Source organism: Hermetia illucens, chromosome 4 (genome assembly GCF_905115235.1).
Source record: "Hermetia illucens chromosome 4, iHerIll2.2.curated.20191125, whole genome shotgun sequence".
Taxonomy (NCBI): domain Eukaryota; kingdom Metazoa; phylum Arthropoda; class Insecta; order Diptera; family Stratiomyidae; genus Hermetia; species Hermetia illucens.
Genome location: NC_051852.1, coordinates 120,513,633 through 120,538,467, shown reverse-complemented (window position 1 = coordinate 120,538,467; position 24,835 = coordinate 120,513,633). Strand labels below are relative to the sequence as shown.

General features: G+C 43.3%; 2 protein-coding genes across 3 annotated transcripts in view; one reads left to right on the top strand and one right to left on the bottom strand.

Moving 5' to 3' along the window:
• LOC119655984 overlaps positions 1 to 13,522 on the top strand; it is a 50,217-nt gene extending 36,695 nt beyond the window's left edge. For both annotated transcript variants that reach the window (XM_038062222.1, XM_038062221.1), the window contains 3 exons: positions 2,635 to 2,810; positions 2,884 to 3,083; positions 12,404 to 13,522. In XM_038062222.1, the coding sequence (XP_037918150.1) occupies positions 2,641 to 2,810; positions 2,884 to 3,083; positions 12,404 to 12,786 (753 nt within the window). In that variant the 5' untranslated portion in view covers positions 2,635 to 2,640 and the 3' untranslated portion in view covers positions 12,787 to 13,522. The remainder of the gene's footprint in view (positions 1 to 2,634; positions 2,811 to 2,883; positions 3,084 to 12,403) is intronic.
• Positions 13,523 to 13,524: 2 nt separating this feature from the next.
• Positions 13,525 to 22,572, bottom strand: LOC119655983. The gene is made up of 4 exons (XM_038062219.1): positions 22,417 to 22,572; positions 22,155 to 22,361; positions 14,026 to 14,128; positions 13,525 to 13,972 (listed from the first exon to the last, which is right to left on the bottom strand). Exons 1-4 carry the CDS (start codon positions 22,462 to 22,464, stop codon positions 13,542 to 13,544), a joined length of 789 nt encoding a protein of 262 aa, XP_037918147.1. The 5' UTR covers positions 22,465 to 22,572; the 3' UTR covers positions 13,525 to 13,541.
• Positions 22,573 to 24,835: the final 2,263 nt, after the last annotated feature.

Sequence of the window (24,835 nt, the reverse complement as noted above, 5' to 3'; positions counted from 1 at the left end):
GAGCCACCGTCTGCGTTAGTCGGCCAATGATTATAATAGAAGGCAAAGATCTCGGCGAGGTTACTACCAAGGAGGAAATTTGCGAGGCACTCAGAGACCAAGTGAAACTAGAAGACGTACGGGAAATGGATGTGAAAAGCTTAAGGCGAACATATGGGGGAACGGAGACAGCGACTCTTACTATGTCTGTTGCGTTAGCTACGAAGACGTTGTCTGTGGGTAAAGTTCACGTAAGATGGGTCGTGTGTAAGCTACCCTATCCTAAAAAGGTGCTTAAATGTCTCGGATTTGGACACAAGCAAGCACCATCGGTAGATCTAAACTGTTTCGAAGATGTGGAGGAGAAAATGATTTGGCGATTGACTGCACCAAGGACCCTCACTGTCTTCTATACAGGGAAACTAAAGACCGCGATTATAACCATACAACAGGTAGTACCAGGTGTCCAGCCTACAGGATTGTCTTAACTAGCTTACATAAATGAGAGTCATCCAGCTGAATTTAAATCACTGCCAAGCTGCTCAGGAACTCCTATCATAAAAAGTATTTGAACAGGAAATTGATGTTACTATTGTCTGCGTTTGGGAAAAGGACGCAAGGGGAAAGGCTGCCGTGTGGGCCTGCGAAGCCGAGCTTTGTAACAAGCAATGGCACACCGCGAACACGACTTAGTGAGGGTTAAGATCGACGACCTCTACTTTTACAGCTGCTATGCCGCACCAAGTATGATAAAATCAGAATAGTGCCATATGCTAAACAGACTAATGAGAGACGCCAAAGAACACAACCTCAAAATCATTGCCGGTGACATCAACGCCTGAGCAGAGGACTTGGGAAGTCGCAAAACAAATGAGAGGGGAGGAATCCTACTCGAAGTGTTCTCCTACCTAAATATCACCCTGGCTAATGTCGGAAGCGTAAATACGTTTAGACGCACAAAACTAGGCTCCATCGTGGATCTTACTTTCGTAAGTGACTCACTGGTCAAGCATATACACTGGCATGTTAACAAGGAGTATACGCATAGTGACCACCAATAAATGTAAACCTGAACAGACGAGAACCAGGTTGACCATTAGGATCACTCAATGGGGATACATTTCTAGAGGTATTGCGGTGGCCTACTGAGTTTACAGGAACGACTGCAGCTAAGGTGACGCATTTGTCCCAACAGACACATCGGGCCTGCAGTGCTTCCATGACAAGGCGTAAACGCTCTCATAATCGGGATCCCAACTACTTGTAGAAGGCGGAAATAACGAATGTCAGACGGAATGCTTGAAGATCAGAAGGCGAAGTTAACGCAGAAGAAACACGCCGGAAAATAGAGAACAGTACCTCGAGTATAAAAACGCACGTAAAAAGTTGCAATGGGCCATCAGGAAGATTAAAAATGATTACTTCAAGCGACTCTGTAATGAGGCAGATTCTGACCCTTAGGGAGGTGCATAAAAGACGGTAATGTCGGCAGTAAAAGGTAAAAGGTCCCTTTCTATTATGTGGCCCAGATTAATGCGGGAGATTGTTTTGATACTATTTCCCCAACATCCGGAAACTACATTTCCTACGATCTCACTAAATGCGGAAGATATCCCTCCAGTAACCCCAGACGAAGTTCTGGACGCAGTATAACGAGTCCGGGATAGCGCAGCTCCCGGTATTGATCGTATCCCCAACAAGGCGCTGAAACTGGCAATGAGAATGCATCAAGAATTTTCGCACAAGTATTCACAGAGTGTCTAAAAGAAGAATCTTTCCCCGCGGAGTGGAAATTACAAAAGCTTGTATTGATCCCGAAGCCAGATAGATCAATAGGTGAGCCAACATCCTACAGACCTATCTGTCTTCTGAGTACAATAGACAAGGTTCTCGGGCGGATAATAGATAACCGGCTATATCAAATAATTGATAGTGGCAATTATTGACCATATAGACAGTTTGGCTTCCAGGGGGCTCAGTCTGCGGTTGATACCGCCAAAGTAGTTTTTGAACTGGCCAGGAAAGCCTTTGACGAAGGAAAATATTGCGAATTGGTGACTCTCAACATCAAAAACGTATTCAATTCTGCCTGATAGAACCGTATCATCGAAGCGTTCAACGCAGTTTGTCGTGGGATTCTCAGATGTTTGTCGTGGGATTCTCAGATGACGTTGGGGTGGCCATAACATCCAACCACCCTGACAAAGTAGAAATTTATGCGAGTGAGGTTATCTATACGATCAAGTCTTGGCTTGAAGACTTCAGAATGAAGCTTGCCGAACAGAAAACGGAGTTGGTACTTTTTGCAAAGCGACGAAAAACCGTTCAGATCTGCATTGGATCACATACCGTTGCAACTGTGTTGCAGCTCCCAATCACGTGCCCGCACAACATTGTATTGTATCACATACGCAGCACTAACACCAGAGGGAATACGCTTAATTTTTCTCGCGTAGGTACCGAACAAATTTAGAATATGGGCAATGATTTTTTCCACCATACAAATTCAAGCAAGATAAGCAAGACCAAAGTATAGTGCACAACTCTTAACATTATCTACTTCAAGGGCTATTTAAATCAAAGCCCTTATTAGTAAATCCTATATATTAGTATTTATCTTGAAATTAAAAAAAACTATTTTTTCCACTTTTACAGGGCAAAATGCGTCAGAGAACGAAATATCGTAAAGAGGGATCTCGTTCAAGATCCAAAGACCCGATCTATCACACACCAGCTGATTTCGAAAATGAACTCCTCTATGGATCTTTATACCCATCGCAGAGATATTATATTGATCCTTGGGATTTAGAAAACTATGATTACGTTCGCAAGTACGTCATCTTTACATGGAAATCTTTTTCTTTCAAATATCATATTTTTCTTCTTTTTTTATTTTTACTAAAGGCAAATCAGCATATCTCCGGAGATTTCGACACCAAGTCCCGCAGGAGAACCTATGCCGTCGGCCTTTCATTACATGACAAACAATACAAACAGTCCTGTGGATTGTCCTGCATGTTGCGCTGGATTTGATGAACAAACCTTTTACAATGCCAAATATGAAACTATACCTGATGATGAGCCAGTATACAGTTCATATGGAGGTAAGTTTCATTTAAGTTTAAATAGATATTTTCGTGAGCAAATGGATGTATAAAAGAAGAAAGTTAACATTCTAGTGAATGCAAGCATTATATCATAAAAGTCTGATAATCATGCTCCGAAAAATATACTTGAGTGTGATTTATCGAAATTTGTCGATGATATTGAATAGTTCATCATGGCTCGCAGTATCTCCGTCGCGCTGGAGAAGCAAAAACACCACCATTACCTAATCGTCAGCACCCGTAAAAAATATTAGACCATTTACCTTAACAGGACCTAGAACAGCTGAAGAGCCATTGGCGATTAACAGCGCTTTGTTTGGAATCATGAAGTTCTTGATTTTATCGTTCCAAATTGATGAGCGTTTTTAGTTGAGAGTAAAGTGCTTCAGATAGAAATATATGGCATAGGTAGATGGGTATGTGATGAATTATCATCTGGGGAAGCTAAGAACATCCACGGATGCTATCTGCAGAATTTGTGAGGAGAGTAACGAAACCTTCATAGATATTCTGGGACAGTATCCAGCACTTAGTCAAAGCAGGTTGTGGCACCTAGGAGACCTAGGAGCTTTGAAATATGAAGCATATTCAATTTCCTGTCGTTTATAGGCTCGGTCGACATACTGCAGTCAATGGGGATCCTACAACCAGTAAGAGACCCAAGAGTTCTTCTAGGATGCAGCAAGACCCCCATGACATTATTATTATTATTAGTCGAGGGTTACTTAGTTCCGAATGAACCTAAAATAAACAACGACGCACAAATAAAAAATAAAGTCTTCACCGCAACCCACTGTACTGCATTTTCATCTATGGCAGATTGCCTGCTTGACGTGAGAAAGCTTTTAATTCCTCCCATCCTTATCCCCGATCTTTCTTATTTGTACGTTAATTTAAATCACAAGTAGTATAAGAGCAGCTATCGACTCAGTAAGCCAAAGAAAGTTAAAATACCAAAGCTAATCTTATCTATTGGTCATGCAAATACCGATATTTCGGGAACCACTTGTTCCCTTCATCAGTGCTAACAACTCAACTTAAGAGTGGAATGGCGAATAGAAAAGGCATTTTTTTCGGACTATGAATGAAATTTTGTGTCCGGATTGCTCAAGTGGTTAGAGCGCTAGGCTGTCGTTCCATTGCGGGTTATGTCATGCCTTGGAACCCAATATCCCAGGGTGGCCGACGCTATGAAGGGCTATGAAGGGTATTGAAGCACGTTGCCAAAAACCAACAGCGATAACGCATAGGTAGATAGTTGGGTTTATAGGAACGATTTATATTTTGTGTATATTTTGATTTTCATTCACTGCCACAAAATCTTTCCAAATTTGAAAATATTAATAAATACCTGGATTATTCTATACAAAAGCAAATATTTTCTAATTTCTGGCATTTATGCTTTTTTGAATTTTCTGTAAAATCTGAAAAATCCACTGGTCCACGGCTCTTGCGAAAAAAAGGTGCCTCCAATATAATGAATGATTGACTTTGAGATCTTCATTTCCTGCCATCTCGTGGCCTATCTAATGTGAGATTCTCTCAGGTTAGGTCCTATTTGTAATGGCCAAGTAATTTGGGTTGCACAAAATAAACATCCTCCCTTTTGGCCACCTTTTTTTGTAATTGGATTTTTTTTGCTCTCAAAAAGAAAAATTTATAACTCTTTAGAATCCTTAGAATTTATAACTCCTTAGATACTGTGATGTATCCCAAGACAGCTTTATCCCTGTCACTATCACTGTAAGTATGAATGCCATTTTTAAGTTTTTGTTTATAAAACAAAATCTTATTCAAATTAGTCCAATGCTGTCTGTCTGCCCCCCGAACCACCGCAAAGTATTTCGTCGCGAGGTGGGCATAGTTCTAGCCTCTCCCTTCGCCCACCGATTGCATTCGCAGCCGCGCCTTTCTCGCCTCCTCTGCCCCTCTCAACCTGCAATGAGTGCGCCCTTCTATGTCGTTCTCCTGGCACACAAGCTTTCCCAATTATCTTTTCGGATGCTACTGTTCCTCGCAATATCTCCTCCAGACTCTTTCCTTCCTCTGTTAATGCAGGAATACCGTCGCAGATGGGACAGCTGGGTGAATTAACCCGTTTAAACCTCTAGAGGTATTTACGGCAACTGCCATGTCCCATGAGAAACTGCCTGAAATCACAATTTATCTCACCATGCGTTTTCTGTGTCGGCATGTTGATGCTGGGAATCCATCTATGGGTCCATCGACCCTTTTCCGCTCGTTCCCTCCGTTATTGCCACCTGTTTAACGATTCCTTCCTTTCGGCGTTTTTCACCTGCCGATCAGAGGAAGAATCGGGTACATCATAGATGAATGTCATCTCATCGGCCAAAGTATCGATGGGCATCATTCCGACTATCGGGTAGGCCGCTTCGTCTGAGATGGTTCTATAACCACAGTCCATTTTTAACGCGGTCTTTCTATAATCCACACTCATCTTTTGAGCATTGCGTGCGGTATATAAATTGACGCTACATAGAGCAGTATAGAGCTCAATACCCTAGCTATAAGCTGTCTACGAGGGCAGCGCGGGTCCCCAACATTTGGCATCATTTTTGCCAGGACCATGCTAACATTGGACTACAACAATTCTTTGGTTCTATTTTCTGTGTCGTACCAGAGGCTTCTACCTAGCTGTCGACTAGTGCAGTTACGTAATTGGGTACACCAATCGCCCCCAAAGACCTCCTTATAAAGTTTCAATATGCTGAGTTCAACGCATTTTGTACGTCAAGGGTAATCACAGCACAATATGCCGCTGCCACTCCTTCCATGCATCGAATTTTCAGTTAAGCCGGTGACCAGTTTAATGGCGTCGACGGTTAATCACACCGTATGCAAGCTGTATTGGTGGTCTGATAAACATCTCAGACTCTCTACAGCCGGGAGCGACCTGTTGTAGATTATTCGCTTCAACAGTTCCCTCATCGTGTCCAATAGGCATATAGGCCTGTAGGAAAATGGTTCAGCAGGAGGAGTACCAGGTTTAGGCAATAACACTAATCTTTGCCTTTTCCATTTCCTGGGAAGATCTCATCCGCCAAGCATGCTTCAAACAACTCTATGAATATATCTAGCCTCGCCTTAACGGCCAGCTTAAGGGCTTTGTTTGGTATGCCGTCGGGGCCCGGCGCTTTGTTGTATCTCAACTTACCAAAAATCTCCAGTACTTCTTTCGTCGTTAGCCACATCTAAAGGTGTACTTCTTGTGCTCTCCTGAGGGAATAAACCCTGAACAATTTTCAGTATGTAATATGCGTAATTACGTAATTTGCGTAGTTGTCTGACCTTTGAATTTTCCCATCACAGCCCTCCGCTTTCTCATGGGTCTATATGGACCTCAGCACATAAAGTTGCTTTAAACAGTCCCGCTTGCTTTACTGTATAGCCAGTTTCCGGCTTCTTCGAACTTCCTTGTAAGCTCGTTGTTTCACCCCGTGGTCAATCCTACCCAATGCTCTCTGTGCCGCTCGTCTGGCCCGATGACACGCCGACTGACGGTCAGACAACTCACTATTCTATAACATCTCGATATGGATGAGTCGCATGCCGTTGCGATACACTCTGTCATATTCAAAGCTTTTTCCAAGAGTATGCGTGGTATAGTGTCCTGGTTCTGTTTGCATGTCAATTGCTTTCACAGACCAACCTGATGTCCTCCACATCCTTGAAAGAAAAGATTTCCAACCGTTAGAGCTGCTATTCAAGTCAAAGACTATTGCCTAATGATCACTGAGGGTATAGTGTTGACTGACATTCCAGAACACATCGTAAGCTAGTGAAGGACTAAAAGATCTCAAAATCTAGCTAACCGAAAAATCCGAAAAAAAATCATAAAACCACCTCTATACGGTGTCCAGACCTCAAAGCACTTTTCATATCGATATCTACTCAAATGTAGTGGTATATTACTGTGCTTTTGGGAAATCGATTAGAAACCTCTCTCAAGTCTATCGTAGAATTATAATTGGCAGTAATATCGACTACAATATGGATTACTGATAAGGTTACAGTAGCTCAAATTTGTCAATTCCGAATAAATTTACTGCAATCCAAAATACTAAATATCAACATCACACTAAAGTGAGTAGTTTGGCAGGCTAAATATACATAAACGTTACGTACTAGGTACAAATGGGATAATTCTGTACTCAAAGATACTTACGTAAGAAACAAGCAAAACCTTTCAGACCTGAAGCGCCAAGCTTCCGGTTTCCGGCTTGTTGAAATTAAAGTTGGATCCCATTTGTGAAAGTTTGTCCCAATTACCGATTTTCCAGGTTCAACGCGGCTAGAGCGTCTTCTGAGTTCATTTCTTGTCTCTTTGGGGTTACAAACGGCCACTACAACCCCAAAATAGAAGAATCAAAGGATCTAAACCGCTGGTAATATGTAATTTTCGCCTGCAAGCAGTAAAGATTGAAACAACATCCTTTAAACAGTGGAAGCTGCTAAGATGGGTCAGATGGTCAAACTATCATATCCTAGTTATGCAAGTAAGCTTGATTTGTACATTTCAGTTGTCATTTCCGGATTGTATTGACAATATTCAACTATTAAATCTTTTTAACCGTTGATTTCAACTATATGTTCCGCGAAAGATGTTATCGTATCTGTTGTCTTTCATTTCGAAGCGTGAACAATTGACTTGACCAAACTTGTTTTTGGATTTAACTTATCCCAACACATTGTATGTAGAATGTAGATCGGTATTTAAAAATAACTTGTTTATATCAAGGTAAATTCCATAGAAATCAAGTGTTATACAAGAAACATGAAAGACTCCTGTTTTCTACTCTTCGCAATAAAACAAATAATTACAATGCAAAGACGACAAGTGGTATAAACATAGATCGTCAACTCATAATATTAATTGTGCACTCGTCAACATCAAACAGGTTCAGTGGATTATCACCTGCTTAAATCACAACTTAGCGCCTATTTAGAGGCGTTGAAAAAGATTGCCAAGCCCCGGATACAACCTTGTAAGTGACGAATTTCCAGCTGTTAAATTCGTGTGAATAGTGCGACAAAAATCAAGAAGTTCATTCCGCCATTGTTAACTACGAGTTCAATGGCAAAAATGAGGTTCTTTGTTCGTTGTTACCTGCAGGCATTTAATACACTTATGCATGGTGTATATCACGCGTCGTTTAACTCAAATTGGGTTACTTCTGCTACCGTGAACCTGTGAAATGAATTTTTGAACTTGCTTATCAAAAGAACTTCATCACGTGTTATGCAGTCGTAAGTCTTGACATTGTTAGGTTGTTTGAGAAGTGTATTAAGAATTCTTTAATTCAGATGAAGAGAAACTGTAAATTTTATATCTACGACATGCTTTGTCCGACTTAGGGGTTGATGGCAACCATGTAATCAGCGATACAATTTTCCAGTAATCTGTAAGTCACTGACATCAAATTTAAGGTTATCATTGACCCGCTATGATTTTTTTGTTTGTTTTGGGAGTAGGGTAGGTGAATGCGTTTCCGCACAGAGTGTTGGGCTCCCGCAATAGCACGCTGGCGGATTACCAACTAAACACCTCCCTGTCATCAGAGAACTAGCCTGGAACCGTTTGACACATTACTTCGGGTTATCCCTCCCGCTCTCCCGGCTGAGCCTTCAAGTCAGGGAATTCCTTTCACCAACGGGAGGGGAGGAAGGGAGTTGCTGTTAGTTCAGGGAACCCCTTACCGTCCGATCCCTCCGCCGGTCGAGTTCAATCTCCTTCGCAATAAGAAGAGCCCGAACATAATGCGCCATACGATTCCAGCTGCCAGCGCTCTTCAGCATCTCTCTGACAATGTTGTCTGGAGAGAGCTCCTCTGTGTCTGCATAAAGCTGCTGACGAAAGCCGTCCCACCTCTCGCAAGAGAAAAAGGTGTGTTCAGCGTCGTCCGCCACTCCATTGCAGAACACACAATCAGGAGATCGCGCCTTCCCAATCCTGTGCAGGTAAGACTGAAAACCTCCATGCCCACTTAAAAGTTGGGTAAGGAAGTTAAGCCCTTTGGTGTTTAACGTAGGTACCTGTCGTGGAGACTTAATCCTACGGTCCTCTTCAGCCACGGATTGATTTTGTGACCACAATCAGAGCCCCGCTGAGACAAGCAACAACGGTACCAGTCTATACCAAGTGCATGGCTTAGCATTCATACTGGTGGATGCAAGAATTACCTAAAGCTCGACCGGACTAAGGAGGACGGCATCCGTGTTGAAGCGCAACACCACGCCGAGGCCCGAAGGTCTCTTCTCGCTTGAGCACAACCACAACCACCATGAAACTCCCACTAAGGGGGCCAACCGCAAACAACCGACCTGTACTCACATACAGCGGGAGTTCACCCGAAGTATGAGAGTCCAGGGGCTATCCCGGTTCCCATGGTACCAGTATACCCCTGATAAGGTTTCGTGACCAATTTGCCACTTCAGATGAGTCCCCGTGCAGACTCGGGCCTGATCGCCTTAATTAGGCCTTTGGAGCATTCGCCTACTGCATCACGGCCGGCAAACCAAAGTGAGTACAGCGTCTCCGGGTACCACCACTATGGAGGTTCTCCTCGGCCACTTGGTTTTGGTTTGGCCGACAGGGTTGCCGCCCCGTCTTCCTCACCGCCACCTCTGAGCACCGGGCAAGGAAGTAATCAATCTCACCGTGCGTTCTGTTCAACCACGGGACTAATTTCTCGATGAGCCGCGCAGTCCACTTGCCCCTTGGCTCATTTTGCCAAGAAAGTTGCCACTTGGTAAGGGTGCGTTGACCTTCTTCACGGGCAACAACCTCTCTTAAGTTGTCGCCCTTACGGCGGTAGATAGCTTTGCACTCCTTGGCAAGGAGGGCAACGGGGATCTCTCCCGCGATCACCATCACAACCGGTTCGGAGACGGTGCGATAAGCAGACGCCACTCGCAAAGCTCCTCGCCTCTGTACTTGAGCGAGGCGTTTACGATGCACCTCGTTGTCAAGGGCACCAGCCCATACCTTCACGGCATAGAGAAGAACCGACTGCGTTGCTCCCATAAGGAGACGTCTCCTAGTTGATATAGGGCCCCCGACATTCGCCATTAGCCGACTCAAGGCCGCGACTCCTGCTGCAGCCCTGTCCGCTGCTGCTTTGATTTGCTCGAAGAAGCTCATCTTCGAGTCGAACATTAAACCAAGGTATTTAATCGCTGGTTTTGACTCTATAGTGAACTCGCCGATCGATATGGGACGCAGTCATCCATCCACTTACCCGTCGCATCAGTATGCCAAGTGTACTTTGCGCCTGTTCAACAGTGCGTCCGGAAACAAGTGCCGCAACGCCGTCGTCTACATAACCGACCAGGCGCGACTCTTCGGGCATATCGAGTCTCAGAAACGTTCCAGAGGTCCGGCCCTAGAATGGATTCCTGTGCTACTCGCGACGTGATTTCCATCCTCCTTTGGCCCTCTAGCGTCTCATAGAGCAGGGAGCGGTCTTTCAGATAATCCCTCAATATCCGCAAGAGATAGTTTGGCACGTGAAATCAGTTTTCTAGTGTGCCTAGCATATCTGTCCAGCGTTATGAGGAACACTATCCGTCGAGATCGACGGCTGTGCGCCTCGGCTCGATTAACCGCATCTACGACCTCCATAAGAGCATCCACTGCAGATTTCCTTGTTCCGAGCCCGAACTGCCTTGCGTACTGTCAATCGCTACAACCGTCTCCGAGAAAAATGCGTGTGACAGACAGACAGATAGACTGACAGACAGACAGATAGTAAACCGATTTTAATAAGGTTTTCTGTTTACACAAAACCTTCAAAATGGCGTGCTCATAGCAAATTGATACGCTCACTGACGCCATCTGTGAGCAAACAGCGGATTTAAGCTTATGCGCCTGGTATATAACTTTTTTGTTATTTTTTTTTAATCCTCTCTTCATTTTTATTTAAATTTATTCTCTTCTCTGAAGACGTACTTTCTAAAAATATGCTATACTTAAAATTCCAATATCCTTCGTTCAATTCAACCGATTTAATCAATAGATATCAACACGAGCAGCTCTTTCACAGAAAAGGAAAAGCAAAGGGTTAGGAAACATAGTCCCATCCTCTCACGGAAATTAATCCTAAGTTCTAAGATATACAAGACTAATAATACTAATAAAGTACACAACAAAATTAATTAGCAGTAAACATTAGGGTGGACCGAATGTGTTCTTGCAGCTAACACATCAAAGATCGCTCCATTACAAGCTGAACATAGTGATCTCGTTTGGATTAAATTAATCTCTAAATCTACGCACCATGGTGAATTTATTCTAAAAGAGCACCTTACATTTAGTGCGAAATTACACACTTACAATAATCTACTCCTTTCATTTATCGATCGGGGAACTTGATCCTTCATATGGTTGACCTTATCGTCAACATGGTGCCTTCACTCTCGACAACGACCAGAGTCGCGGTGGATTCGATGGACGACGTTGTCACCGGGGACATGACAGCATCCTCATCTTGCAAAGGTACCGCATCCTTACGGTTCGCAACAACCGGTCAAGGCGCACATCGACGATTATGCCAAAGACGACCACTAAACGGGTGGCTAATGTAAAGGCGGCAAAGGCTGTCATGTAGAACCCAAATCTTGGTTGAATTTCCCGATTTTTCTTGAGTTTACGATTGGAAATTGCCAGACACTTTCCAAAGTGGTAAGGGCACTCTCCTGCGCAAGACGCACTTATTTGCTTGTAATGCACCACTTACCACTCGATAGGAAAACAGAATATGTCCGACCCAATCGCGATCCACTTTTCACATTTAAGTGGCTTCGATCCTGCGGAGCTTACTATTCGTCAATTTTCTCCCCGGGCGACCAACTGTCTCCCATCTTTACAATTTTCGACGTCCCAACCTAAAAAAAAACGTGCACAACAGACTCTGCATCATTCTCCCTCTCTTCTTCTTTTTTCCCGAAAAAACCAATTCCCCAGCCATGTAGCGCGACAAAGCAGAGCAAGGCACCACACGGACAAATTTCCCTTCCGTGGCAGAACTCCGAAGATTCAAATTTGAAATTTGGAATTTTAAAATTAGAACCACAAAAGCGCCAGGAAAATTATATCAGCGTAACATATACCACAGATCTTCATACACTAAACTCGTAGATACCACTCTTTAACTGCTTTCCATTATGAACTCATATTCGTTGGAATCCTTCTACTATTATGGGACTGAAGGCGATTTCCTTTTTCTTCCATGAAACATTCCAATCACCTAAATCAAAAAATATATTTGATGTTTATGTTTTCACGCTTTTCTTTCCAGAATTCGAGTCTAGATCATCTCCAGACAGCCGAAGCTCCTATGTAGACAGTGGATCCTCAGCAGCCCTACGGCTCCATACACCTGGATTTGGGCCAGCATCGGGAAGACGACGCTTGGTACTACCAAAACCACCACCACAACTGGAATTCCCAGCGCCTCCATCCTATGATTATTGCATCCCCATGTCTGAAAATAATTATTGCAGCTTGTCCGAATGTTACGATTGCCTCTCTGAGAATATTCCTCTCTACGCTTCGTCCACATACCGATCCGGACGGTCATCGTTTTATAAACCACATCGCTTTGGACTGAGCAAGAAAGGATTACTCCAGATTGATTATTCCTGTAATTGGAACGATCTAGACCGGCTGATTACCAAATAAGATGCAGAAAAGAATGAGAAATTAAATCATAAAACGTAAGACATCTAGATGATTTGGGGGTAGGAGGGTATGGAGTTTAAGTTAATATAAAGTTATCAAGTTAGGGCATTCGAACGTGAGCTACTTTTAATCATATTTACACCATTTCTTTCCAATAACGTGCTAAGAAATAAATGGTCGTGAATAGTGAACAGGTTTTAATTTAGGTAAGACATTTTACATTCCAATATACATATTTTTGTACTTTGTAATTTTTCGTTTTTCACATAAGATTATACTTTGCATTTATTAACCCTTTTTCTTGAATTTTAATTCATGAGATATTTCCATTCATAATTAACACAAATTTATTTGAATCTGTCCCTGAATTACTAATTCCGGGTACAAATATTTAGGCCTCCATAGAATGGCTTCTCAATTTCATTCTATTCCACTCACTTAAATATTCAAATATTCATTCAAATTCTTATCTAAATTTAAAACGTGTCTAGTTTGCTTAGTCAAAGCATAGTGAGACGCTCTTCAAAAAATTTAAAGAAATAATTAAATTATTTCCCATTAGTACCAAAAATCTACCCAAGATACAGATGTAAATTTACATACAACATATGTATATCTTGTAGATTGGTCTAAATATTTCCATCTGGTTGAAAACAATTTTGTTATTATTTATTTAAAACAAATCATGAATTTTGTATGTTTAAAGAGCATTAAATAAAGAATAAATCCTATTAAATGGTGGTTAATTCATTAGTTTAGGTATTTTTGAATTTAGAGCATATTTTATTGCTGCTTTTCAGGATAGACTTCAATGGACCATAATCGTCTACGGTTGGATCGTTCCGCTCCAAGAAAGATTTCGTTTCCCTTTTGTTGTATTCAGTTACAAATGGTAAAGCATTTTTCAAGACGTCCAAATTATCAGAAAAATCCTTTTTGAGATCGAATTCCAAATGATGAGTTTGATTTTTCAATGAGGTGGTCTGCTTTGCAATTGAATCAAAGTCACCCTGCAACTGTGCACTGAATTCTGAAGTACGATCCAGGATGTGTTGGAAGTGAGCAATGATCTCCATAAATCGGTCTTTCTGAGTATTTCTTTCACTTTCGATAACTTCGTGTAACTCTTCGATGTGCTTGTTGTGCTTAAGATCAATTTGCTCTTTGGTTTGTCGTAGTTCGTTGACTATAATTCAAAAGGAACTGTGAGTTTGTTCGATAAAAGGAGGCAAATATTACTTTCGTTTTGCAGCTCAGAGGTCCTGAATTTGATTTGATTCTCAAAATTCTCTCGCACCCGGGAGAGCTCGTTTAAATGCTTCTCGCCACTGTGGATTAAATCCTGGGAATAAAGGTTTAGTTAAAAAAGATAGTTTCTTCTGCTTTCCTTGTTTTGAACATACCATTTAACGTTCCCCTTATACATGGCTTAGATGTCGAGAAGTGAAATGTGCACTACCTAGTGGCGGAGAGGGGTATGACAAAGAGAGAGAAAGAGATGAAGTTCATGGTGTAGGGAATGGGGACCCCGATAACTTCGGAGCGAGTGGGAAAGTAGGCCCCGCCCCCTGTTATTCCTCAACTGCAGTGCCTCGATGAAGAACACGCTCCCTAGAACACCAGAACCCCTCGGAAGTGAGAACTGGATTCATTTAAAAAAATCTCATCCTTGTTGAGACTTCCTCCAATATCGAGGGAGGTGAAAAATGTAGATTGGGGCAACTATTTGAAAAGGGGGATTACCAGAAGCGAATCGCCAGGGAACGAAGCTCTTATCATCAAGATTTACCCACAATTCTGCCTAGAGCAGCAATTATTAAACACCAGTAGAACTCACACCAAGCAATTAAGAAGAGGGAAGCCAATCAGGGTGCTTTCCAAGAAGCCACGATAGGAAGATAAGGAACCGAGGAAAAAACCTAGAACTGCTTCTCCAACAATCACTTAATAAACTCAAGATACCAACAATCGCACACTAGTAATGTGCGGACAAATAAACGGGTGTCCTTCCTAAGAAACAAAAGGTTATGTTTTCCACTATGAAAAGGGGGCAAGAACCTCGCTTAATGCCAAAGTAGTTTCTAAATTTCGAACACCAGAAAGCAAACCGAAAATTAATGCTGTTTAGAAGGTTGGAGTGTCTGTCAGAAATTCAGTCAAAATAAGCTAAGCGAAAGCAAAACTGAAGACAGCTGCCAAATAAAAAAGTACTTAACGAGATTGGCACAGTGCACGCAGCCTCCAAGGATCACTTAAAAAGGTGCAAGGATCCAGACGAGGTCGTTTCTAAGGCACCACTTTAGTAGAACAGAGGCACGAAAACTCTTCAGCCGGGTAAAACAAATCAGGGACTGGCAGAGGTACAAAAATGCACTGACTGCGTATAGCAACGCGATCAGGGAAGCAAAACGGAACAGCTTCAGGGAATTCTGTGAAGGGATCGAGCAACCAGGCTTTACAAGGCTGTAGCCAAAGACGGGGGAATATCCTCTGTCTGTTTGAAGAAGGAAGATCGGACATTTACCGAGAATGAGGAGGACAGAGTACACCTGCTTCTCAGAACTCATTTCCCGGAGTCCTACCCCACGGTGGCAGGCGACAACATTCTGCCCGACACAACAACAACGAATAAAAGGAAAAGAAAGGAGAACTGGAAGCTAGCAAAAAAGATATGCTCAGAAGCTAGGCTAAGGTGGGCAGTGAGAACTTTTAAACCACTCAAATTTCCCGGAGTAGATGCCATTTTCCCAGCACTAATCCAGAGAGGCCTAGGAATTATCTTAGAGTCTCTTCTGAGGGTGGTAAACGGGAGCATAGCACTGGGATATATACCAAGGGCATGGAGACGGGCAAAAGTGGTCTTTATTCCGAAAGCGGGTAATAAAGATACTTTTCACCCTAAATCTTTCAGACTAATTTGCCTAACATCGTTCGTACTCAAAACAGTGGAGAAGGTCATAGACAACTATATTAGAACTAGCGTTCTAAAGTGTAATCCCCTACATCACTGTCAACATGCTCTGTATCAGCTGACAGAGGTACTGCAGGATGCCATAGAAACATAAGAAATAGGACTGTGCACGTTTTTGGATATCGAAGGAGCATTCGACAATACATCGGACACAGAGATACAAGATACCCTGAGCAGCAAGGAAGTGGGAAACACCCTGGCATTCTAGATGGGCAAAATGCTCGAAAGCAGGGAAATAGAAATACCGACAGGTACAAATTCTATTGTCATGAACACTACTCAAGGGTGTCCACAGGGTGGGGTACTATCGCCCCTGAGTATGGTAGTGGGTGAACTCCTGGACGTGTTAACAAATACTGGAATACATTGTTGTAATCTGTAGGGGCAAATATTAAGATACCCTATGTGATAGAATCCAAACTGGACTAAAGGTTACTGGTGCCTGGTGCAGGAAGGTGGGATTGCGGATCAACCTAGCCAAAACCACCATAGTGCCATTCACTAGGAGGCGTAAGCTTGATGAGCCATAAATTTAGATATGGAGGTGAAACGAGAAACAGAGGTCAAATATTTGGGAATTACGCTAAACCAAAAATTACTCTGGAAGACACATGTCGGAAACACTTGTCGGAAAGCCACGAGGGCTCTGATGACTTGTAGATCCATAGCATTGGATTGGATATATACTGCGAATGATTACCTATGGAGCGGTAATCTGGGCAGAAAGAACCGAACCCAGCACACAAGCTAGGGAATTACATAAGCTCCAAAGGCTGGCTTGCATGTATATCAGTGGGGCAATGCGAACATGCCCAACGGTATCCCTGGAGGTCCTTCTGGGATTAACCACTTTACATCTGCACAGATGCAGGCAAGGAGGGCAATATACAGTATGGCTAGGAGTATCAGTGAGGCGGGGAGCTACCTAAACCGAAAGAAGATTGATACTCTTTCTAGGCGGTATACCGAATTACTGATACCAAGGGATAACATGACAACGAGGTTTCACTTCAATAAGAAGTTTGAAACACGTTGGAGTAACAAGGCGAACTGGGAGAGCGTGGCTGCGACATACGGCTTAAACCAGCAACTAGTTACCTGGCACACTGACGAATCCCTCACAGCAGAGTGAGCGGGTGCCGGTGTCATTGGTCCAAGGAAAATGTACTTTGAGCCAATGGGCAGGTACACTAGCATATTCCAGGCGGAAATATACCCCATAGGCAAATGTGCCTCCTTTGATCTGCAAAGGAATTACAGGGGACAGAACATAGCTATTCTCACCGACAACCAAGTAGCGATCAAGGCACTTAGGTCCAACCAGGTGAACTCTAAACTGGTGTGGCAATGCCTTGAGAGACTGAATACACTCGGCTCGTCCAACAAGGTCTGGATACTTTAGGTTCCAGGTCATGCTGGATTGGAAGACAACGAGCCAACGGACAAACTAACCAAGAAGGGAGCAGGGACGCCTTTACACGGGCCAGAACCCTTCTGCGGAAGCGGAAACAGTTTCATGGCTATGACTCTAAGAAATGAAGAGGAACGGTTGAAGGAACTATACTGGGCGGGCCTACCAGGGATGGAGAAGTTCAGGGTGATTATTGGAGGATAAGAACCCCCGAAGGATTGCTTAAACCTCACCAAAAAATACCTTCGAATCATAGTGGGAATTCTCACTGGTGACTGTCGGCTGAACTATCACCTAGGGAAATTAGGGATATCTACGGACACTGCCTGCAGATTTTGTGAGAAGTATGACGAAACATTTATACACGTCCTAGGACAGTGTCCGGCACTTGTGCAAAATAGGTCGAGGCATCTGGGAGAACACTTAATATCAGATGCAAAGCTGAAAGATTTGGAAGTAGGGAACATACTAACTTCCTGACGGTTATAGGCCTACTTGAGATACTATGATCAATATGTACACGATAACCAGTAAAAGGAGAACAATAGTTCTTTAAGAACGCGGTGCGACTTTCCCTTAACAGAATAATAAAAATAGTAGATCAGTAAAAACTGAATTTACTTTGTTTAAGGGTTGAAAAGTCCTAAGTCCGCTTCCACTTGATGTCAGACCGGACCAAATGGAGAGCAACTTACTCCCACTTTTTTGGTCCATGGACTCCTCGTTTAGGGCCTATCATCCAGACTTCAACAAATATTATGCGAAGACGGCTTTACGGTTTCTTACCAGAGCAGAGGCAAGTTGCCAGACGGTGCCTCACCTCTGTCCTGGGAGCAACGTGACTGAAGCGACTCGCAGATGTTAAATGCTCCTTCATATAATTAGCTTTATTAGAAGAGAAGTGACCAAAGTTGTAAAATCTGTGGCTAACAGTAAACCCAGTCCATTTTCGAAGAAAATGAAACTGGTCAAACAGCTGGAACAAAAGAACCTATACTATCTAAAGGCGGATAAAGGTAACGCGTTGTTAGTCATAGACAAACTGGAATATGACGGGCGAGTGTTCGAGAAACTAAAATCTCGAGGATTATACTTAACATGGCACAGTTTAGAATGCTTAAGTCGGCCGTTCCGAGAATTAAGTACCAACCAAAAATGCGGGGGATAATAGCAGATACGAACCCTCCAACGTTCAACATAGCCAAATGGGTGATATGAGAAATGCAGAAAATTGGTAATATTTACAACAGCACAACAATAAGAAACACATCAGAACTCGTCGGGGGGTTGAAAGAGTGCCGTATAGAGAACGATGAACTCTTGATCTCATACGAGAGGCACTATTTCCTAGCATCTCTGTGAAAGAAGCCCCACGAAAGCTGAAAGAATGGATCGAACAGCACGATAGTACTCCAGAGGGTAAAAGAAGGGCCAAACTGTATACTAAACTAGCGGCGACATGTATGGCAGAAAACTACTTTACTTTTAGGAATAAATTTTATGAGACGACCAAAGGGACAGCGATGGGTAATCCATTATCGCCACTATTAAGGGAAATTCATGGCAGGCCTAGAAAGGGAAATGCAAGGACAAATGACCAAACGTAGAGTTTGGTTACGCTGCGTGGATAATTTTCTGGTCATTGTAAAAGAGAGGGATAAGCAAGATATACTTGACCAAATCAACAAGTGGCACCCCAATATAGAATCAAACGGTAGAATTCCCTTCCTCGACATCAAAATAATAAAGAAGAACAATAGCTTCGAATTCGACATATATAGGAAGCCATCGAGTACACAACGTACCATCGTCAGGATGTCTAACCACCCCAGCATAAAGTGGTAACCTGCCGATCCATGGTGCACAGACTTTTGTCCCTACCTCTTACCAAAGAAAGATGTTGGTGGTCAAAGAGTAGTATAGGTCCCAGGGCGAAACGTGGATTGTTACCCACGATGGAGCATAAAACCTGGGAAACGCCTGCTGAAACGACACCAACAGCTCTACTACCAAACCCTATCTCCACCTCCACGTGGTGATCGCTGGGAGTTCTTTCTTTATGAAAAACTGCAGACGGAGAAGGATGAAGGCGAGTCTCCCGCGCCTAAAAACGGGACAGGGACCGGTTTCCTGGAGAAGAATCACTATACCATATATTATAGTGCTCATCCAGTAAACCATGTACTCGGTAGGTTTGGTAGTCAGCCAAAAAATGGAATTTGCTGTTATCGGCTTTGAAAACATAAGCGAAAGGCTATGCACTGCGCTTGAGAGGCAAATTTAAAAATATAAGCCTCATTAACGTTCACGCCCCTACAGAGGAGACTGCATAGTCGGAGAAGGATTCCTTGTACGAGGCAGTAGAACGAACAGTCGAAGCCTGTCCCAGATACGATATCAAAATCATACTTGGGTATTTTAACAGCCAAGTAAGGACGGAGCCCGTATTCAGGCAATACTTTGGCTCCCATAGCTTACACCAAAATACAAATGATAACGGACTGCGGATTATTCGATTAGCAGTGTCACACGAAATGGTTGTTGGAAGAACCTGGTTTGCGCGGAAAGCGGTCCACAAACATATTTGGCCCCAGCCGCAAAAAGAGTCGGAACGGCTGGTTTGACGATGAATGTAAGCTAGCAACGGAACGGAAATGCTGCATACCGAGTAATGATGCATTCTCAAAGGACGCGGGGACGCGCGGAGTCTTATCACGAGCTCCGGCGAGCGGAGAAGCGACTTCACAGACGGAAAAATGAAGCTTGGGAGAACCAACAGGTCTGTGAACTCGAAAAGTACAGGGAATAACCGCACCGGGCGCGCAAGTTTTACCAACAAGTCAGCAGGATGAACCCTTACACACATCGATGTTCATCCTGCCGAGACAAAGAGGGAAATCTGATTACCGACAGAATGGGCATATTGGAGCGATGGATTGAGTTCTTTGAATAGCTACTGAACAACCAAAATATCGGCGAGTTGGAGGTCCCGCCAACTGAAGACGACGGACAAATACTGCCACCACCAAGTATAGAACAAACAGTCCATGCAATTCATTGGCTTAAAAATCATAAGTCGCCAGAAGCCAATTGAATTACAGCCAAATTGGTTAAATATGGAGGTGACCAATTACACCAAGTGATTCATCAACTTGTGCTCAAGGTGTGAGACAGCGAATCAATGCCTGACGACTGGCAAAGAGGCATTATTTTTCTCATACATAAAAAGAGAGATATCACACAGTGCAGCAATTATAGGGGTATCACGTTGCTGAGTACCATCTATAAGATATTCTCCGCTATCTTGCTAGGCCGGATAGCCCCATACGCCCAGAACAGCCCCCATACCAAAGAGGCTTCACTCCAGGCAAATCAGCAACAGATCAGATTTTCTCTCTACGGCAAGCGACGGAAAAACTGTTGGAATATGGACATCAGATGAACCATCTTTTCATCGAATTTAACGCCACCTATGATAACATCGCTAGGGTAAAATTGTACAGGGCCATGAGAGAATTCGGTATTCCGACGAAATTGATAAGACTGACTAGGCTGACCCTGACCAATGTGCGAGGCCAGATAAAAGCAGCAGGATCACTCTCAAGACCATTCGACATCAACAACGGTCTACGACAAGGGGATGCCCTATAATGCGTCCTCTTTAATCTGGCCCTAGAAAAAATGATCCGTGATGCTGAGGTAAATACAAGAGGTACGATCCTCTTTAAGTCCAGCCGTACAAACTGCCTTCATCCCGATCGAGCAGGCGGTGCGAGATCTTGAGTTGCACATCAATGAAGGCAAGACAAAATATATGATGGCAACGTCAGCACCGAAAAACAACCAACCAACAACATCAAACCGCGCTGGTCAAACAGGAAGAATAAGGATAGGAGAATACAACTTGAGACCGTTGAAAATTTCTCCTATCTAAGGTCGAAAATCACAACCGATAACAGCTACGATGATGAAATCCGCGCACAGTTGTTGTCAGTCAACAGAGTCTATTTCAGCTTACAAAAACTGTTCCGCTCGAAACGTCTCACCATAGGATCAAAGCTCTAACCGTACAAGACTATGATCTTGCAAGTCCTCAATTATTCCTCGGAGACTTGGGATCTTAACAACGAAAATTGCGAACTCTTGGCCGCGTTGAGAGAAGAATCCCCCGAAAAATCTTTGGCCCCTTACATGAGGATGGACGATTCCGTAGCCTACATAACGGCGAAATCTATGAGCGATACCATGACCGTCAGGTTGTGGATAAAATCTGGCTCAATAGGTTACGGTGGGCGGGTGGTATGTGGTATGGTAGAAAAAGAAGACGAGGCAGACCCTGCCTGAGATGAAGCGACGGCGTAGGTCAGAACGGAAGACAGCTTTCAGGGATATCAAATTGGTGGACCTCGGCGCAAAACTGGGCCTGTTACGCCGTTGATGATGATAAAAGAAAGATTTGAAAAAGAAAAGTCATACATTATGAATACAGCCGCTAAAGATGGATTTCGACCAACTATAATATAGTTTAATAAGGAAGATGCAAGATACGAAGGAAAGAAAGCACCTAACAACTTCGTTCGAACAACGGAGGATGAAGATGGACTCTCAACAAGCCAAAATAACATGCTCCATAGAAATGTTCCCAGCTTTGTGAGGAAGCCGAAGAAGGCCCCCCTTAAACTCAACATAAAATGATGGCACTTGTTGTATGTAAATCCACCAAATTTCGTGACAGTTGTCTGAGCCGTTTCCGAATAAATCGAGTGTGATAGACAGACAGACCTACAGAGAGGCGGACGGACAGAATAGGCCGCAGTTAGGATCAATATCTTTGGTAGAAAAATAAGTCATGATAGACCCTATCTTAGAAGAAAGGATAGCTTAGGCTAGGACGCCAGACAATTGCTAGGTATATCGAATACATAGACAGGCCTAATCGGGCTCCCGTTGATGATAATGACGATATAATGAAAGCATAGGCCTTACATTTTCCAGCTTCTTATTCCTGAGTTTTATCTCTTCATAATCCCTGTGCTCACTAAATAACATTCCAGTATAATCCAGGTCTTCAGAAATTTCAGTGAATCTTGCTTGTAAGTTGTTATATTTTCCCTTCGCTTCCTTTTGTTCCTGCAATTCACGACCAGTGACATTACCGGCTTGCCTATCAGTGCTTCCGTAAAATTCTCTGTCCTAGAAAGAAAGTACAAAATTAGGAAAGAGATAAGGTTTCAATCAAATGAATTACTGAGTCCCTTTCCCCTGAGTGGAGAGATGCTCCGTGGAAATCACTCATATTGTCTACTGGTCAATTATTCGGATATTAAATATTTAATTAAGCTCAATTAAGAGGATGACATTTATCGATAATTCAAAAGTATTGAATGCGGCTACTTTTCGGAGAATCCTGTCTTTTAATTATTGAATTTTATTTTTATTTCCGAGTTGTCACAATCTCGGCAGATGCCGGATTTTACCTAATACTAGCACTAAGTGCCAAGCATTTAGGCTCGGACGACCCTACCTACCTAAATTAGAAAAGGGCACTGGTGGTAGGGGCCGGTGGTAGGTCAATGGGAGAATCCGTCGAGAACTCCACCCCCCCCCCCCCCCCCCGTCTCCACGTCTTTTCGTTCGATGTTGTTGTTATGGGGGATAGCAACATCAATAATATACACGGGGCGACCCGTCTTGTCAACTAACAGTACGTCAAGCTTCTTATGTGGAGTATGGCGATCAGTCAGAACTTGCCGGTCCCAATACATGCTGTAAGCAGAACTGTCAAGTACTGCTTGCGGCTCATATCGGTAAACCGAATATGTTCCTGCTAAGATTGTTCTATGAGTTAAAAGGATAATGTCCAATGCCATAGATTGGACCTACCGATTAATCTAACCAAATCCAGCTGCTTAAACCAGCAACTGATTACTTGGGACACTGACGAAGCCCTCACAGCAGAGGGAGCGGGTGCCGGTGTCATTGGTCCAAGGAAAATGTACTTTGAGCCAATGGGCAGGTACACTAGCATTTTCCAGGCGGAAATATACGCCATAGCCAAATGTGCCTCCTTTAATCTGCAAAGGAATTACAGGGGACAGAACATAGCTATTCTCACCGACAACCAAGTAGCGATCAAGGCACTTAGGTCCAACCAAGTGAACTCTAAACTGGTGTGGCAATGCCTTGAGAGACTGAATACACTCGGCTCGTCCAACAAGGTCTGGATACTTTAGGTTCCAGGTCATGCTGGCTTGGAAGACAACGAGGCAGCGGACGAACTAGCCAAGAAGGGAGCAGGGACGTCTTTATACGGGCGAGAACCCTTCTGTGGAATCGGAAAGGGTTTCATGGCTATGAATCTAAGAAATGAAGAGGAACAGTTGAAGGAACTATACTGGGCGGGCCTACCAGGGATGGAGCAGTCCAGGGTTCTTATTGGGGGATACGAACCCATACGCACAAAGGATTGCTTAAACCTCACCAAAAAGAACCTCCGAATCATAGTGGGAATTCTCACTGGTCATTGTCGGCTGAACTATCACCTAGGGAAGCTAGGGATATCTGCGGACACTGCCTGCAAGTTTTGTGAGGAAGACGGCGAAACCTCTATACACGTCCTGGGACAGTGTCCAGCACTTGTGCATAGTAGGTCGAGGCATCTGGGAGAACACTTACTACCAGATGCAAGGCTGAAAGATCTAGAAGTAGGGAACATACTAAAGTTCCTAACGGTTATAGGCCTGCTTGAGATACTATGATCAATAGGTACACTATAACCAGTAAAAGGGGCACAATAGTTCTTCAAGGATGCGGTGCGACTTTGCCTTAACAGAATAATTATAATAACCAAATCCAAATCTATCTCCTTTAAAAGAACGAGAGTAACACACCTGCTCATTAAAATTAATGACTAAACCCCCTCCCATCTTAAATCCATCACCTTTTTAAGTAGGTAGATAACGCGGACGTGCTCTGTAAGGAAGCATTTGAACTCTACCATTCCTAAAACCCTCAAAGCTGGCAGACTCATTAGTTTTTTAACCGGTTTCTATTGGGGTCTCCCACCCCCCAATCTCTATAGATTTTAATAAGGCCCATTATAGAATATGCCGCCATTTCCACAATGAACCCCCCAAAGTACTTTGAAAACAAAAAAAACACAGCGCAATATCTACTTGCATCTTGAGAAGATCCTTGTGGCCAGAACCACCCCTTTAGACCAGGTCGTTGTGCTGGTTAAAGAGCCACCACTCCGTTTCAGAAGGCCAAGGAACTTCCTAAATTAAATGAAAAGAATCCTGAAACCTATCAATTGGTGGTGAACAACCCAGATACTGACAATGGTCTATCCTCGACCGTCGATTCCAAAGCTTGTTTGATACTGTAATTCCCAATGTTACTACCACAACCTAGGTTCAGGTTATCCTATACTATGACTGGGTGGCACTTATGACGAAGCCCGTATGGCAGCTGCGTGTGGAAGGGCCGGGCAGGGCCTCAAATCAAGGGGTTTTCTTGTCAATCAATGGGGCCTGCAGAATGGATGCGGAGAAGGTTACATCAACTAAGTCAATTGATTGGTAGCATACAACCTTGCCAGTGAATTCATCGGAGGGTACTCACACCTCCGAGCCCATCCACATACGAAGAAGCATCTTCTAGGAAGA